The following is a 15,214-nucleotide window of genomic DNA, read 5'->3' as shown; positions in this document are numbered from 1 at the left end:
ATATGATGGTTTTGCAGAGACCCATAAATAAGGAGTGGCATACATATTCAATAATAACCAGACCTCTAGGGAGGTAAATATTAAACAAACAAACATCAGTTAAATACAATATTCATATGTCATGCAGTCAATATATTTACATGAAATAGAGTAAGGGTAAGTTAGAAAAGTTTAACTTGCACTAATGAAACCTGATATAGTAAGTTATGAGCTTGTCTATGTGAGTATATAATCATATGGCCTATACAAATATATTTGAATTTTAGTCAAGTCTAACTGGCCAGTTCAAAGAACAAAGAAGACAGTAGGATAACATAAGAAAATAAACATTGCCAGACCCTAGAGGCTTATGTACTACAAAAAGGAAATCTTCTGAATGAACAAGAGCAGCCTTCAACTATTATCTAGACATCCGTCAAATAGACTTCACAAATACAATAGTTTCACAGCTTATGGTATGGCTTAACAATCCCTGTTAGGACTCTGAAGTGTTAGGTATCTATACTGACTTATCTTACTTCCTGTCACAAACCATGGGGGACGTTTACTTAAGGAAGGAGGATCATGGCATATTAGGAGGTAATTGTCATTAAACAGACCCATACCCAGTGGGCTCTATATATGTGGGTAAAAACATTTAACCTACTCCAGATTTGGGTAAGACAAGGTAACTTATAACTGGAGCATAAAGTTGATTCCGTTATTCCCACAGGTTACGCGTATGTACTGACAAGGAGGTGGGGGAGACCTGGGTAAAACAATGCAATGAACCATAATCTGTTTTATACAGTATTGAGTCCCCTTTGAGCGTCTTCCCTAGGTCATGCCTGGAAGAGTCCTGAGGAAAGGCAAAGTGTGTCCCAATATTAGCTGCTCTCAGAGATGACCGAGTCATAGGGCGGCAACTAGAGAATGTCTCGGTGTTCAGAGACTCATCGTAAAGTGATGTACTCACAATCCCTGGGGCGTGTGGTGGAGTAGGTATTTCACTGTCTCTCAGATGTCGCTTTCTATTCCGGTCTGAGCAGATCTCTGTGCTTCTCTGCTACGGAGCCGCTCGGGCTTAGCCAGATCCGTAAGTGCCTGCAGACTTTGCTGGAGATCGATGTAGTGTGCTATCGATCTATGTTGCAATATTTCCTCCTCCCTGTCCATAGGTGCCATGTTGCTGAGAGAAGTAAAATATATGTGTATAGGCAGCTTCCAAGGAGTGTCACAGATTGTTGCTCACCGCTGTCCTTCCGTAGCTCTCTGCATAGTCCCCGGCGGGAGAGAGGGAGGGGGATGGCGAGGGGGGGTTCAGCTGCCCTGAGCGAAAAAGCGATCACTAGATAAGGCAAATATAGTTGGATTAGGAGTTGGGAGGGTCTGGTTGCAGGTCCAGGTCCCCTCCTCGTTGAATTGTGTGACTGCGACTTGCGATGCAAAAGTGATGCAATTTAATCTGCCTTAGAGAGAGAAAAGATAAGGCCTAAAATGGCGGCTTGTTTCTTCCATGGTTCAGGGCTGCTTCATACTGGAGCTTTATGTCTGAGCGTCTTCTCTATAATCTTCACTGAATAAGCTGGTTCAAGGGCCACTTGGTAAGACATATGTATAGGAGTAAAAATCTGATATTTGCCTAAGAAACAATGGCATTTAGTAGTTTAAAATAGCTTTAGTTTGGAGAGCTCTATATAAAAGCGTCTGCTCTGTTTGGTGGTTGGCTCCGCCGCCCCCCCCCCCCCCCCCCCCCCATCTAGACGACATCTTAATTCAGGCGTTGACTTTCCAACTAGCCAAGTCTCACACAGACATCGTGTTGGCTTTTCTGAGATTTCACGGGAGGAAGGTGAACATATAAAAGAGTTCTCTCTTCCCTCTCACAAGAGTTTCCTTCCTAAGGACTCTGATAGACTCGGTAGAAATGAAAATATTTCTGACGGAGGTCAGAAAATCAAAACTCTTAACCACTTGCCGAGCTCTTCATTCCATTCCTCGGCCATCAGTGGCTCAATGTATGGAGGTAATCGGACTCATGGTAGCGGCAATGGACATAGTTCCTTTTGCCCGCCTACACCTCAGACCACTGCAACTATGCATGCTCAAACAGTGGAATGGGGATTATGCAGATTTATCTCCTCAAATCTGGATCAGGAGACCAGAGATTCTCTTCTCTGGTGGTTGTCTCAGGACCACCTGTCTCAAGGAATGTGTTTCCGCAGGCCAGAGTGGCTCATAGTAACAACAGATGCCAGCCTGCTAGGCTGGGGTGCAGTCTGGAACTCCCTGAAAGCACAGGGCTTATGGTCTCAGGAGGAAACTCTCCTCCCGATAAACATTTTAGAACTGGCATATGTCAATCATCAGGGGGGAACAAGGAGTTCCTTAGCGATGATAGAGGTATCCAAGATAATCAGTTGGGCGGAGGCCCACTCTTGTCATCTGTCAGCGATCTACATCCCAGGAGTAGAGAACTGGGAGGCAGATTTTCTAAGTCGACAGACTTTTCATCCGGGGGAGTGGGAACTTCACCCGGAGGTATTTGCCTCATTGATTCTCACATGGGGCAGACCGGAATTGGATTTGATGGCATCCCGACAGAATGGCAAACTTCCAAGTGCCTTGGTCGTTCAGCCTAGCTTATGTGTTAACACCGTTTCCTCTCCTCCCATGCGTGATTGCTCGAATCAAACAGGAGAGAGCGTCAGTGAACCTGATAGCGCCTGCGTGGCCACGCAGGACTTGGTATGCGGATCTAGTGGACATGTCCTCTCTGCCACCGTGGAAACTTCCATTGAGACAGGACCTTCTCATTCAAGGTCCTTTTCAACATCCAAATCTAATTTCTCTGCAGCTTACTGCGTGGAGATTGACCGCTTGATTTTATCGAAGCGAGGATTCTCTGATTCAGTTATTAATACTTTGATACAGGCTAGAAAGCCTGTCACTAGAAAGATTTATCGTAAGATATGGTGTAAATATCTTTATTGGTGTGAATCCAAGGGTTACTCATGGAGTAAAGTTAGGATTCCTAGGATTCTGTCTTTTCTCCAAGAGGGATTGGAGAAAGGGTTATCTGCGAGTTCCTTAAAGGGACAAATTTCAGATTTGTCCATTTTGTTTCACAGACGTTTGGCAAATATACCAGATGTTCAGTCTTTTTGTCAGGCTCTATCTAGAATTAAGCCTATATTTAGACCTATTACTCCTCCCTGGAGTTTGAATTTAGTTCTTCGAGTTCTGCAAGGGGTTCCGTTTGAACCTAGCATTCCATAGATATTAAACTATTATCTTGGAAAGTTCTGTTTTTGGTTGCTATTTCTTCTGCTCGAAGAGTTTCTGAGCTTTCAGCGTTAGTGTGATTCGCTTTATCTAATTTTTCATTGTGATAAGGTGGTTTTACGTCCCAAACCTGGATTTCTTCCTAAGGTTGTTTCAAATAAGAATATTAATCAGGAAATTGTTGTTCCTTCCTTGTGTCCTTATCCTCCTCCTAAGAAGGAGTGTATGTTGCATAATTTGGACATGGTCCGTGCCTTAAAGTTTTACTTACAGGCAACTAAGGATTTCCGTCAATTATCTTCATTATTCATTGTTTATTCTGGAAAGCGTAGGGGTCAGAAAGCTACGGCTACCTCTTTCTTTTTGGCTGAGAAGTATCATCCGCCTGGCATATGAGCTTTTAAAAACGATGCATCTGTTGAACAGATTTGTAAGGCTGCGACTTGGTCGTCACTTCACACTTTTTCCAAATTTTACAAATTTGATACTTTTGCTTCTTCTGAGGCTATCTTTGGGAGAAAGGTTCTTCATGCAGTTGTGCCTTCCGTTTAGGTTCCTGTCTTGTCCCTCCCTTTCATCCGTGTCCTATTGCTTTGGTATTGGTTTCCCACAAGTAAGGATGAAATCCGTGGACTCGTCATATCTTTGTAAAAGAAAACTAAATTTATGCTTACCTGATAAATTACTTTCTTTTACGATATAACGAGTCCACGGCCCACCCTGTTGTTTTAAGACAGGTTTATTTTATTTTTTTAAAACTTCAGTCACCTCTGCACCTTTTTAGCCTTTCCTTTTCTCTTCCTATAACCTTCGGCCGAATGACTGGAGGTGGAGGGAAAGGGAGGGGCTATATATACAGCTCTGCTGTGTTACTCTTTGCCACTTCCTGTTAGCAGGAGGTTAATATCCCACAAGTAAGGATGAAATCCGTGGACTCGTCATATCATAAAAGAAAGTAATTTATCAGGTAAGCATAAATTTAGTTTTTACCACTCTTTTTCTCTCTGGTTGAGAAGTGTTATCCGTTTAGCTTTTGAGACAGCTGGACAGCCGCCTCCTGAGAGAATTGCAGCTCATTCCACTAGAGCTGTTTCATCTTCATGGGCTTTCAAAAATGAAGCTTCTGTGGAGCAAATCTTTAAGGCAGCCACTTGGTCCTCTATTCATACTTCTTCCAAATTCTACAAATTTTATACTTTTGCCTAAGCTTTTGTGAGAAAGGTTCTTCAAGCTGTGGTGCCTTCAGTTTAGGTCCGCCTGTCTTGTTGTCCCTCCCTATTCATTCTAGGCCCTTTAGCTTGGGTATTGGTTCCCACTAGTAATTAGAATGTTTTGTGGCCTTTCCATGCCATGGGAAAGAAAACTAAATTTATGCTTACCTGATAAATGTATTTAAATAAGGGAGGGTCGTGGACTCTCCATGTCCGGAAATAAATTAAGACAGCAATTTTTCTCTAGTCCTCAGACACCTCTATACCCTTGTGTTATCTTGTTTCGTTTCCCTTTGGCCGAATGACTGGGGGTTATGGGTAAGAGAAGTGATACTTAACTGCTCTGCTGGGGTGCTCTTTGCCGCCTCCTGCTGGCCAAAAGTTAATATCCCACTAGTAATTAGAATGTTTCGTGGACTCTCCATGCCGGAAAGAAAGAATTTTATCAGGTAAGCATAAATTTTGTTTTCAGTAAAGGATACCAAGAGAACAAAGCAAATTTAATAAGAAGTAAATTGGAAAGTTGTTTAAAATTACATGATCTACTTTAATTTTGAGTTTTTAAATTTGGCTTTACTGTCTCTTTAACAAATTCAAGAGTCAATCACAATTCTTCAGAAAACCTTATCTAATGATTACCAAGAGAAAAACACCACTAAAGGCTATGGGGATTTCTAACTCATTTCAGTTTTTTCTAAAAGATTATGATAAACACCAATGTTTAGCTATATCATCTTGTATATTCAGCGTGCATAATAGAAACCACATTTGTCTGCGTGAGCTACGGTTTTCATGTGTTTTTTTAATATTAATTTCTAGGTTCTCTGACCAAGAAGTACGATCCATAGCTGTAAAATGGATTGATGACGCTTTAAGTGATGATGAATTAACAGATTTTCTCCCCCAATTTGTCCAGGTGAGGTATTGTCTTTACCCCTAAAATAAGCAGTGTTCAGTATAAAAAGTTTACAAATCCTTTTTTTTTTGTTTTGTTTTTTTACTGTGGATTTAGGCTTTAAAATATGAAATCTATTTGGACAACTCCCTTGTACGATTCCTTTTATCACGGGCTTTGGGAAATATACGGATAGCACATTATTTGTATTGGTAAGACGTTTTGCTTTTAGTACTGACTTTAATACATAATTGTTTTCTGAATCAGTACCAATAACAATTTATGTAATATTGTATCATTCATTCATTTTATTGTTTTGCATCAAACATTCTTAGAGTAGCCTATAATAAATAGTTATGAATTAAATACCATATGTATGACTTGAAAACCAAATAAAATATTTAAAAAAAATTAAATACCATATGGACTAAATGTTTACCTATTTCCTCATCTTAACTAATTCCCCATAAAATGTTTAATTGGTGAAAAATTTAACATGTTTTATTTGAACCTTGAAACTTTAATTTTGGCTTTAGTGGCTCTTTAAGTATATAAACTTTCAGTATAGGTAGGGATACACTATCTATTTGATACCAGCTATTTCAAATGGAGAAATAAAAGCAAATGAGATATTTGTGAACAATTTAATACACTCCAGCAGGTAAAATGGATCTTTGGTAACAAATTTAAGGAGAGAAAAAAATGGATGTCCAGTTATAGTTTTGTGCTGTGCAGTGTGATAGTGTGCTTGGAACATGATCTAATTTAAACCTGCCCCTTATTGGCCATATCATGAGATAATTTAAACCTACACAAGACACTTTTCATAGGCTGTATTTGGGCTTATAAAACATATTGAATCTGTCATATATATACGTGTGTGTGGGAAAGTCACACAAAAAGCTTTAGATTCACACATCAGCACACTGATATACTAAACGACCTTATGATTATTTTATATTTACACTGGCTCCTTATTAGAATTTATTATGCATATCCATTCTGTATAGAATAATCTCCATGTTAAAAATTCTTGTATATAAAAAATGCTTAGTAATTTCCATTATGGATTAAATAGCATTAACCAATTTAATAGCTGGATATTTTGTGTTTCAGGCTACTGAAGGATTCACTCAATGATCCTTATTTTGGGACAAGATATGAACAGATCCTTGGGACACTCCTTTCCGTTGTTGGTAAAAGCCTGAGGGAAGAACTGGAAAAGCAGACCAGACTCACCCAGTTGTTAGGTGTTGTTGCTGAAAAAGTTCGTCTGGCCAGTGGGTCATCTAGACAGGTAATTTTTACTTCAAGATGTCTTCCTGATTTGCATGTAAAAGAATGTATTGATATTGCAATTGTATTGCTCTTATACAACTGATTAAGTTCAGGAATTAGTTAATTTTCCCCAACTAATGATGAAACTGTGTCATTTTATCCCAAAACTTTTTTGGTTAATTTGGGTTTAAATAGTGAGTTTTACAGATGCACAGTATATTGCACGTCTGACATGGCAGTCTGAGTAATTGCTAATCATGCAATCTCTAGTATAACTCACATCTGATAGAATTAACCTTTTAATTTTCAACAGTTATGTATTAATTGTTTTCTTGTTGGCAGATTGTTCTTCAGGAGGGTATGGAACGAGTACAGTTCCTTTTTCTAAAAAACAAGTGTCGCCTGCCTTTGAATCCCAGTTTGGTCGCCAAAGAACTTAACGTTAAGGTAAGTGCTTAGTTATGGAACACCAACCTATAAACAAATAAGATTTGCAAATTCTACCATTAAAGGAATATTGTACACCAAAACAAATATGGGTTATTTAAATAAAGCTTTAGATGTGGATAGAGTTTGCCATATACATGTATTAGCTATTTCTTTTGCATGATGTACCGAGTCCACGGATTCATCCTTGTGGGATATTATTCTTCCTAACAGGAAGTGGCAAAGAGAGCACCACAGCAGAGCTGTCTATATAGCTCCCCCCTTAACTCCACCCCCCAGTCATTCTCTTTGCCGGCTCTAAGCAGGAAGGGTAAAGTAAAAGAGGTGTTAAGCTGTTAGTTTTATTTTATCTACAATCAAGAGTTTGTTATTTTTAAATGGTACCGGTGTTGTACTATTTACTCTCAGGCAGGACATAGATGAAGATTTCTGCCTGGAGGATTATGATCTTAGCATTTGTAACTAAGGTCCACTGCTGTTCCCATAGAAGCTGAGGAGTACAGGAAAACTTCAGTGTGAGGAACGGTTTCTTGCTATACAGCAATGAGGTATGTTCAGTCATATTTTCTGCAGAGACTGTGTTAACTCAGAAAGGCTGACAGTATCCCCATTAGGGGAAGGGTAAGCAGTAATCCTAGTGTGAAAGAGGTTTTACTAGCTTGCATAAAGGGCTAAGTTTTTTTTGGGCACAGTTTATTTATAAGAAATTGGGACAAACGTTTGTGTGTTCTGGGATTAACATTTTTATTTTTTTCTGATGGGACATCTGTTTGAGGGTTCATTTGGCTTATTTGGGGTTGTTATAACCCACATGGTTAGATTTGTGTAGGCCCCAGCAACATCGAATGAGGTGGGCGGGGCCTATTTTCACGCCTCAGTTGCGCATTTAGTTATACAGACAAGCAGCAAGCAACTTCTCCTGAGGTCCTGATAATCTTCTGAGGGCCTATTCAAAGCTTTAACCCCATATATTCGTTTCTAAGGGCAGGTAGGGCCACAGCAGAGCTGTGGCAAGGTGCTAATAGGGGTTTTTAACCGAATTTAGACCAATTTCAATCCGTTTTTTTCATTTGGGGGTTTATTGCTTATTTACTTGTGGTGCAATCCTTCTAAAGCTTAGTGGGTACACTGTTAAAATTTGAGAAAAAGCTATTTTAACCTGTTTTGCAGTTTGTGTATGCCTTTTTTTCTCTTAAAGGCACAGTACCGTTTTTGCAAATTGTGTTTTTTTTTTATAAAATAAAGTGTTTTCCAAGGCTTACTTGCTTTATTACTAGTCTGTTAAACATGTCTGACACTGAGTAAACTCATTGCTCAATTTGTTTAGAAGCCATTGTGGAAAACCCTCTTAGAATGTGTCCCACTTGTACTGATAAGTCTATAAATTGCAAACAGCATATTTTGACTTATAAAAATTTGGCATTAAATGATTCTCAGACAGAAGGAAGTCAGGTTTTGCCATCTAGTTCTCCCCAAGTGTCACAACCGGTAACACCCGCACAATCGACGCCAAGTACTTCTAGTGCGTCTAATTCTTTCACTTTGCAAGATATGGCTTCAGTTATGAACACTACCCTCACAGAGGTTTTATCTAAACTGACTGGGTTGCTGCAAGGGAAGCGCAGTAGCTCTGGGTTAAGAACAACCTGAGCCTTCTGACGCTTTAGTAGCCTTATCCGATATTCCCTCACAATGTTCTGAGGTAGGGATGAGGGATTTGCTGTCTGAGGGAGAGATTTCTGATTCAGGAAAGATGTTCCCTCAGACAGATTCAGATATGACGGCATTTAAATTTAAGCTAGAGCACCTCCGCTTATTGCTCAGGGAGGTTTTAGCTACTCTGGATGATTGTGACCCTATTGTAGTTCCAGAGAAATTGTGTAAATTGGACAAATATTTAGAGGTTCCTGTTTACACTGATGTTTTTCCGGTCCCTAAGAGGATTTCGGACATTGTTACTAAGGAGTGGGATAGACCAGGTATTCCGTTCGCTCCCCCTCCTGTTTTTAAGAAAATGTTTCCCATTTCTGAGGCCATAAAGGACTCATGGCAGACGGTCCCTAAGGTGGAGGGAGCTATTTCTACTCTGGCTAAGCGTACAACTATACCTATTGAAGACAGTTGTGCTTTCATTGATCCTATGGATAAAAAATTAGAGGGTCTCCTAAAGAAAATTTTTGTTCATCAAGGTTTTCTTCTTCAACCTATAGCGTGCATTGTTCCTGTAACCACTGCGGCTGCCTTTTGGTTTGAGGCTCTAGAAGAGGCTCTTCAGATGGAGACCCCACTAGATGATATTTTGTACAGAATTAAGGATTTTAAGTTGGCTAATTCTTTTATTACAGACGCCGCTTTTCATCTTGCTAAGTTAGCGGCAAAGAATTCAGGTTTTGCCATTTTAGCGTATAGAGCGTTATGGCTTAAGTCCTGGTCAGCTGATGTGTCATCTAAATCTAAGCTTTTGTCCATCCCTTTCAAAGGTAAGACCCTATTCGGGCCTGCACTGAAAGAGATCATTTCAGACATTACTGGAGGGAAGGGTCATACCCTCCCTCAGGATAAGTCAAATAAGACAAGGACCAAACAAAATAATTTTCGTTCCTTTCAAAACTTCAAGAGTGGTCCCACTTCCTCTGCTGCAAAGCAAGAGGGGAACTTTGCTCAATCCAAGCCAACCTGGAGACCTAATCAGGCTTGGAACAAGGGTAAACAGGCCAAAAAGCCTGCTGCTGCCACTAAGTCAGCATGAAGGGGTAGCCCCCGATCTGGGACCGGATCTAGTAGGGGGCAGACTCTCTCTCTTTGCTCAGGCCTGGGCAAGAGACGTTCAGGATTCCTGGGCAGTAGAAATTGTAACCCAGGTATATACCTTCTAGATTTTAAGGATTCCCCTCCAAGGGGGAGGTTCCATCTTTCTCAATTGTCTGTAAACCCGACAAAAAGAGAGGCGTTCTTACGCTGTGTAGAAGACCTTTTTACCATGGGAGTGATCTGCCCAGTTTCAAAAGCAGAACAGGGGCAGGGGTTCTACTCCAATCTGTTTATAGTTCCCAAAAAGGAGGGAACCTTCAGACCAATTCTGGATCTCAAGATCCTAAACCAATTCCTAAGAGTCCCATCTTTCAAGATGGATACCATTCGGACTATCTTACCATTGATCCAGGAGGGTCAATATATGACCACCGTGCACTTAAAGGATGCGTATCTACACATTCCTATCCACAAAGATCATCACCAGTTTCTCAGGTTCGCCTTTCTGGACAAGCATTATCAGTTTGTGGCTCTTCCTTTCTGGTTGGTCACGGCGCGACAAATCTTCACAAAGGTGCTAGGGTCCCTTCTGGCGGTTCTTAGGCCACTGGGCATAGCAGTGGCGCCTTATCTAAACATTATAATTCAAGCGTCGACCTTCCAACTAGCCAAGTCTCACACGGACTTAGTGTTGGCCTTTCTAAGATCTCACGGGTGGAAGGTGAACGTAAAAATAGAGTTCTCTTTCCCCCCTCACAAGAGTTTCATTTCTAGGGACTCTGATAGACTCAGTGGACATGAAAATATTTCTGACGGAGGTCAGGAAATCAAAGATTTTGTCCACCTGCCAAGCTCTTCGCTCCATTCCTCTGCCATCAGTGGCTCAGTGTATGGAGGTAATCGGTCTAATGGTAGCGGCAATGGACATAGTTATTATTATTATTATTCTTTATTTATAAAGCGCCAACAGATTCCGCAGCGCTGTTCATAGGTAACAAAGATAAAAGGACAGTACAATATGAGACACCAGACAAAATTTAACAAACAAATACAGGAGGAATTGGGAGCCCTGTTCCCGTGGGAACTTACAATCTAAATGGGTAGGAGGGTGAGAAACAGGAGGTGGGGACTGCAAAGGTAGGAATGATGTTAGTGTGAAGTTAGATGAGGGCAACTATTAGGCAAGTGGAATTCATTAGTTCCGTTTGTTCGCTTGCATCTCAGACCACTGCAACTATGCATGCTCAATCAGTGGAATGGGGATTATGCGGATTTATCTCCTCAGATAAATCTGGATCAAGAGACCAGAGACTCTCTTCTTTGGTGGTTGTCACAGGATCATCTGTCCCAGGGAATGTGTTTTCGCAGGCCAGAATGGGTTATAGTGACGACAGACCCCAGCCTCCTGGGCTGGGGTGCAGTCTGGAATTCCCTGAAGGCTCAGGGTTTGTGGACTCGGGAGGAGGCTCTCCTACCGATAAATATTCTCGCATTAAGAGCGATATTCAATGCTCTCCAGGCATGGCCTCAGCTGGCTTCGGTCAGATTCATCAGGTTTCAGTCGGACAACATCACGACTGTGGCTTATATCAATCATCAGGGCGGAACAAAGAGTTCCTTAGCGATGATAGAGGTCTCAAGGATAATCCGATGGGCAGAGGCTCACTCTTGCCATCTATCAGCAATCTATATCCCAGGTGTAGAGAACTGGGAGGCAGATTTTCTAAGTCGTCAGACTTTTCATCCGGGGGGAGTGGGAACTCCATCCAGAGGTGTTTGCTCAACTGATTCGGCTATGGGGCACACCAGAATTGGATCTGATGGCGTCTCGTCATAACGCCAAACTTCGTTGTTACATCTCTAGGTCAAGGGATCCTCGGGCTGTACTGATAGATGCTCTAGCAGTACCCTGGTCGTTCAACCTGGCTTATGTGTTTCCACCTTTCCCTCTCCTTCCACGTCTGATTGCCAGAATCAAATAGGAGAGAGCATCAGTGATTTTGATAGCGCCTGCGTGGCCATGCAGGACTTGGTATGCAGACCTGGTGGACATGTCATCTCTTCCACCATGGTCTCTGCCACTGAGACAGTACCTTCTGATTCAAGGTCCATTCAAGCATCCAAATCTAATTTCTCTGCAACTGACTGCTTGGAGATTGAACGCTTGATTCTGTCAAAGCGGGGTTTCTCTGAGTCAGTCATAAATACCTTTATTCAGGCTTGAAAGCCTGTTACCAGGAAAATCTATCATAAGATATCTTAAATATCTTTTTTGGCTTCTACTGGAGTAAAATCAGGATTCCTAGGATTTTGTCTTTTCTCCAAGAGGGATTGGAGAAAGGATTGTCAGCTAGTTCCCTAAAAGGACAGATATCTGCTCTGTCTATTTTGTTGCACAAGCGTCTGGCAGATGTTCCAGACGTTCAGGCTTTTTGTCAGGCTTTAGCTAGAATTAAGCCTGTGTTTAAACCTGTTGCTCCGCCATGGAGTCTGAATTTAGTTATTAGAGTTCTTCAGGGGGTTCCGTTTGAACCCATGCATTCCATAGATATTAAGCTTTTATCTTGGAAAGTTTTGTTCCTAGTTGCTATCTCTTCAGCTTGAAGAGTTTCTGAACTATCTGCATTACAATGTGACTCACCTTATCTTGTGTTCCATGCTGATAAGGTGGTTTTTACGTACCAAGCCTGGGTTCCTCCCTAAGGTTGTTACTAACAGGAATATCAATCAGGAAATTGTTGTTCCTTCTCTGTGTCCTAATCCTTCTTGTAAGAAGGAATGTCTGTTGCACAACTTGGACGTGGTTCGTGTTTTGAAAACTTATTTGCAGGCAACCAAAGATTTTCGTCAAACATCTTCTTTGTTTGTTGTCTATTCTGGAAAGCGTAGGGGTCAAAAGGCTACGGCGACTTCTCTTTCCTTTTGGCTGAAAAGCATCATCCGTTTGGCTTATGAGACTGCTGGACAGCAGCCTCCTGAAAGGATTACAGCTCATTCTACTAGAGCGGTAGCTTCCACATGGGCTTTTAAAAATGATGCATCTGTTGAACAGATTTGTAAGGCTGCGACTTTGGTCTTCGCTCCATACCTTTTCAAAATTTTACAAATTTGATACTTTTGCTTCTTCGGAGGCTATTTTTGGGAGAAAGGTTTTGCAAGCAGTGGTGCCTTCCGTTTAGGTTCCTGTCTTGTCCCTCCCTTCATCCGTGTCCTAAAGCTTTGGTATTTGTATCCCACAAGTAAAGATGAATCCGTGGACTCGGTACATCATACAAAAGAAAACTAAATTTATGCTTACCTGATAAATTTCTTTCTTTTGCGATGTACCGAGTCCACGGCCCACCCTGTCTATTCAAGACAGATGGTATTTTTTATTAAAAACTTCAGTCACCTCTGCACCTTATAGTTTCTCCTTTTTCTTCCTTGGCCTTCGGTCGAATGACTGGGGGGTGGAGTTAAGGGGGGAGCTTTATAGACAGCTCTGCTGTGGTGCTCTCTTTGCCACTTCCTGTTAGGAAGTATAATATCCCACAAGTAAGGATGAATCCGTGGACTCGGTACATCTCAAAAGAAAGAAATTTATCAGGTAAGCATAAATTTTGTTTTTGTTGCTAAAGCTAGTAAAAATGAGAAGAAAAAAAAAACTTGCACTGCTTTTATTGCATATGCACGTAATACACACTCATTAGAGAGCTACGGAATTGCCCTCACTCCCTAACTAGCCTGCTTACTGCCAGGCTCAGTAAAACTCTGCTGGGATCTTACTCACCGTTACCGGCCTCTACATACACTTGACCTGAACATCGTGCACACAGCTCTGTAAAATGATCTCAGGATCATATTTCACAGAGCTGTGTGTGAGATGTTCAGGTCCAGTGTTAGCAGAGGCAAATTAAATTGTGGTAAAGATGGGGGAGGGGGAGTAAGATCCCAGCACAGTTTATGGATCAGAGTGAGATTTAAGCTGCTTTGTGGATCTTGTATGTTGGCGTGTATATGTGAAAGCACTGCAAGTTTTTTTCTCATTTTTACCAGTTTTAGCAGCAAACTAGCTAATGCATGTATACTGCAAACTTTATCTACATCTTAAGTTTTATATTAAATAGCCCATGTTTGTTTTGGTGTGCACTCGCCCTTTAAAGCGACACTAAAGTGAAAATTAAACTTTGATGATTCAAGTAGAGCATGTCATTTCAAGCAACTTTCTAGTTTAATTCTATGATATAATTTGCTTTGTTAATCAGTATACGTTAAAACAGACAAGACGGGTCCAAATATGCCAGGCATAGATATTGTAAAATGTTTACAGAGATTTAATGCCCAGTTTTAAAGTGTAGCAGTTATCACTTGTGTGTATTCAATCAAGATAAGGCAGAAGAGAAATCCGCTAAAGCGGCACTTACAATTTTTGAGTGTCCCGCACCATGGTTTCTTCCTTGCCGTTTTACCTTACCCAGTCATCAGAAAGGTTATCCACTGTGTGTCACGTTTCCTCTTTCAGGTAGGCAGGCAACTTCCAACCAATCAGTGTGCGTGTAGGGTCACATTCATAAGCCTCCTCGTGTTATACTGGATACCTCTCTGTCAATCAGTTTGAGCATTCCGGCCAATCCCCTGCAAGTATCTCTTCTTTCAGGCGTTCGCACTCCTGGCCCAATAGTGCAAAAATAGAAAAAAAAATCTCAAGGAGCACCATCTGATGGTAGTAAAACTTTGCTTTGATTATAAAGTGATAAAATCCAAACAATTGGGGAATAGAGATAAAGAAAAGCAAGCCATGAATTTAGTTACGTGTTTCGGCTTCAAGCCATATTCCTAGCCATTAATAAAAACTTCACTTGACAAACCATTTAAAGGAAATGTCTGCCTTCCTATTGGATAACAGTAATCCTATGTGGTTTCCGTCTCAAGCAAGCCTCATGGATTAACCATTAGTAGTCCACAACTTTCAGTGAAACTCAAGTCTATGGATATAAATTAAATAATAAAATGAAAAAATAATTCACACACATATACACAAATAAATAAATTCAAATGTGATGAAATAGATTGATCATTGAATACTGCAGAGAAGTGGACTGATATAAATAAAAATATGAATATATTGATACAGTGGAAATAGAAACTATGATGAATTAAAATAGGACAGGGATATACAAAACTACTAACTAGCCCTATCTCTTATATTGTCAGTATTCCTTCACCATACAAGATATTTAACTGTAGTAACATCATGTACCCAACTATAGATTAGTATATCTTCCATTCAAATCAATTGCCTCTATTCTAAATCTATTACAAGATAAAGATATCTGATTCAAATATTCATATTGGACATAAGTATTCACAGTCTTCCCCTTAATACAAT

General features: G+C 40.6%; 1 protein-coding gene across 2 annotated transcripts in view; it reads left to right on the top strand.

The window, feature by feature from the left end:
- Positions 1 to 15,214, top strand: part of PIK3C2A (phosphatidylinositol-4-phosphate 3-kinase catalytic subunit type 2 alpha) — a 530,626-nt gene that overhangs the window by 370,891 nt on the left and 144,521 nt on the right. For both annotated transcript variants that reach the window (XM_053720635.1, XM_053720636.1), the window contains 4 exons: positions 5,295 to 5,391; positions 5,488 to 5,582; positions 6,487 to 6,667; positions 6,991 to 7,095. In XM_053720635.1, coding sequence (XP_053576610.1) covers positions 5,295 to 5,391; positions 5,488 to 5,582; positions 6,487 to 6,667; positions 6,991 to 7,095 — 478 coding nt within the window. The remainder of the gene's footprint in view (positions 1 to 5,294; positions 5,392 to 5,487; positions 5,583 to 6,486; positions 6,668 to 6,990; positions 7,096 to 15,214) is intronic.

Source organism: Bombina bombina, chromosome 7, assembly GCF_027579735.1.
Source record: "Bombina bombina isolate aBomBom1 chromosome 7, aBomBom1.pri, whole genome shotgun sequence".
In the NCBI taxonomy this organism is placed as follows: Eukaryota; Metazoa; Chordata; class Amphibia; order Anura; family Bombinatoridae; genus Bombina; species Bombina bombina.
Note: the sequence above shows the minus strand (reverse complement) of the source record. Positions and strands in the feature narration are given on the sequence as shown.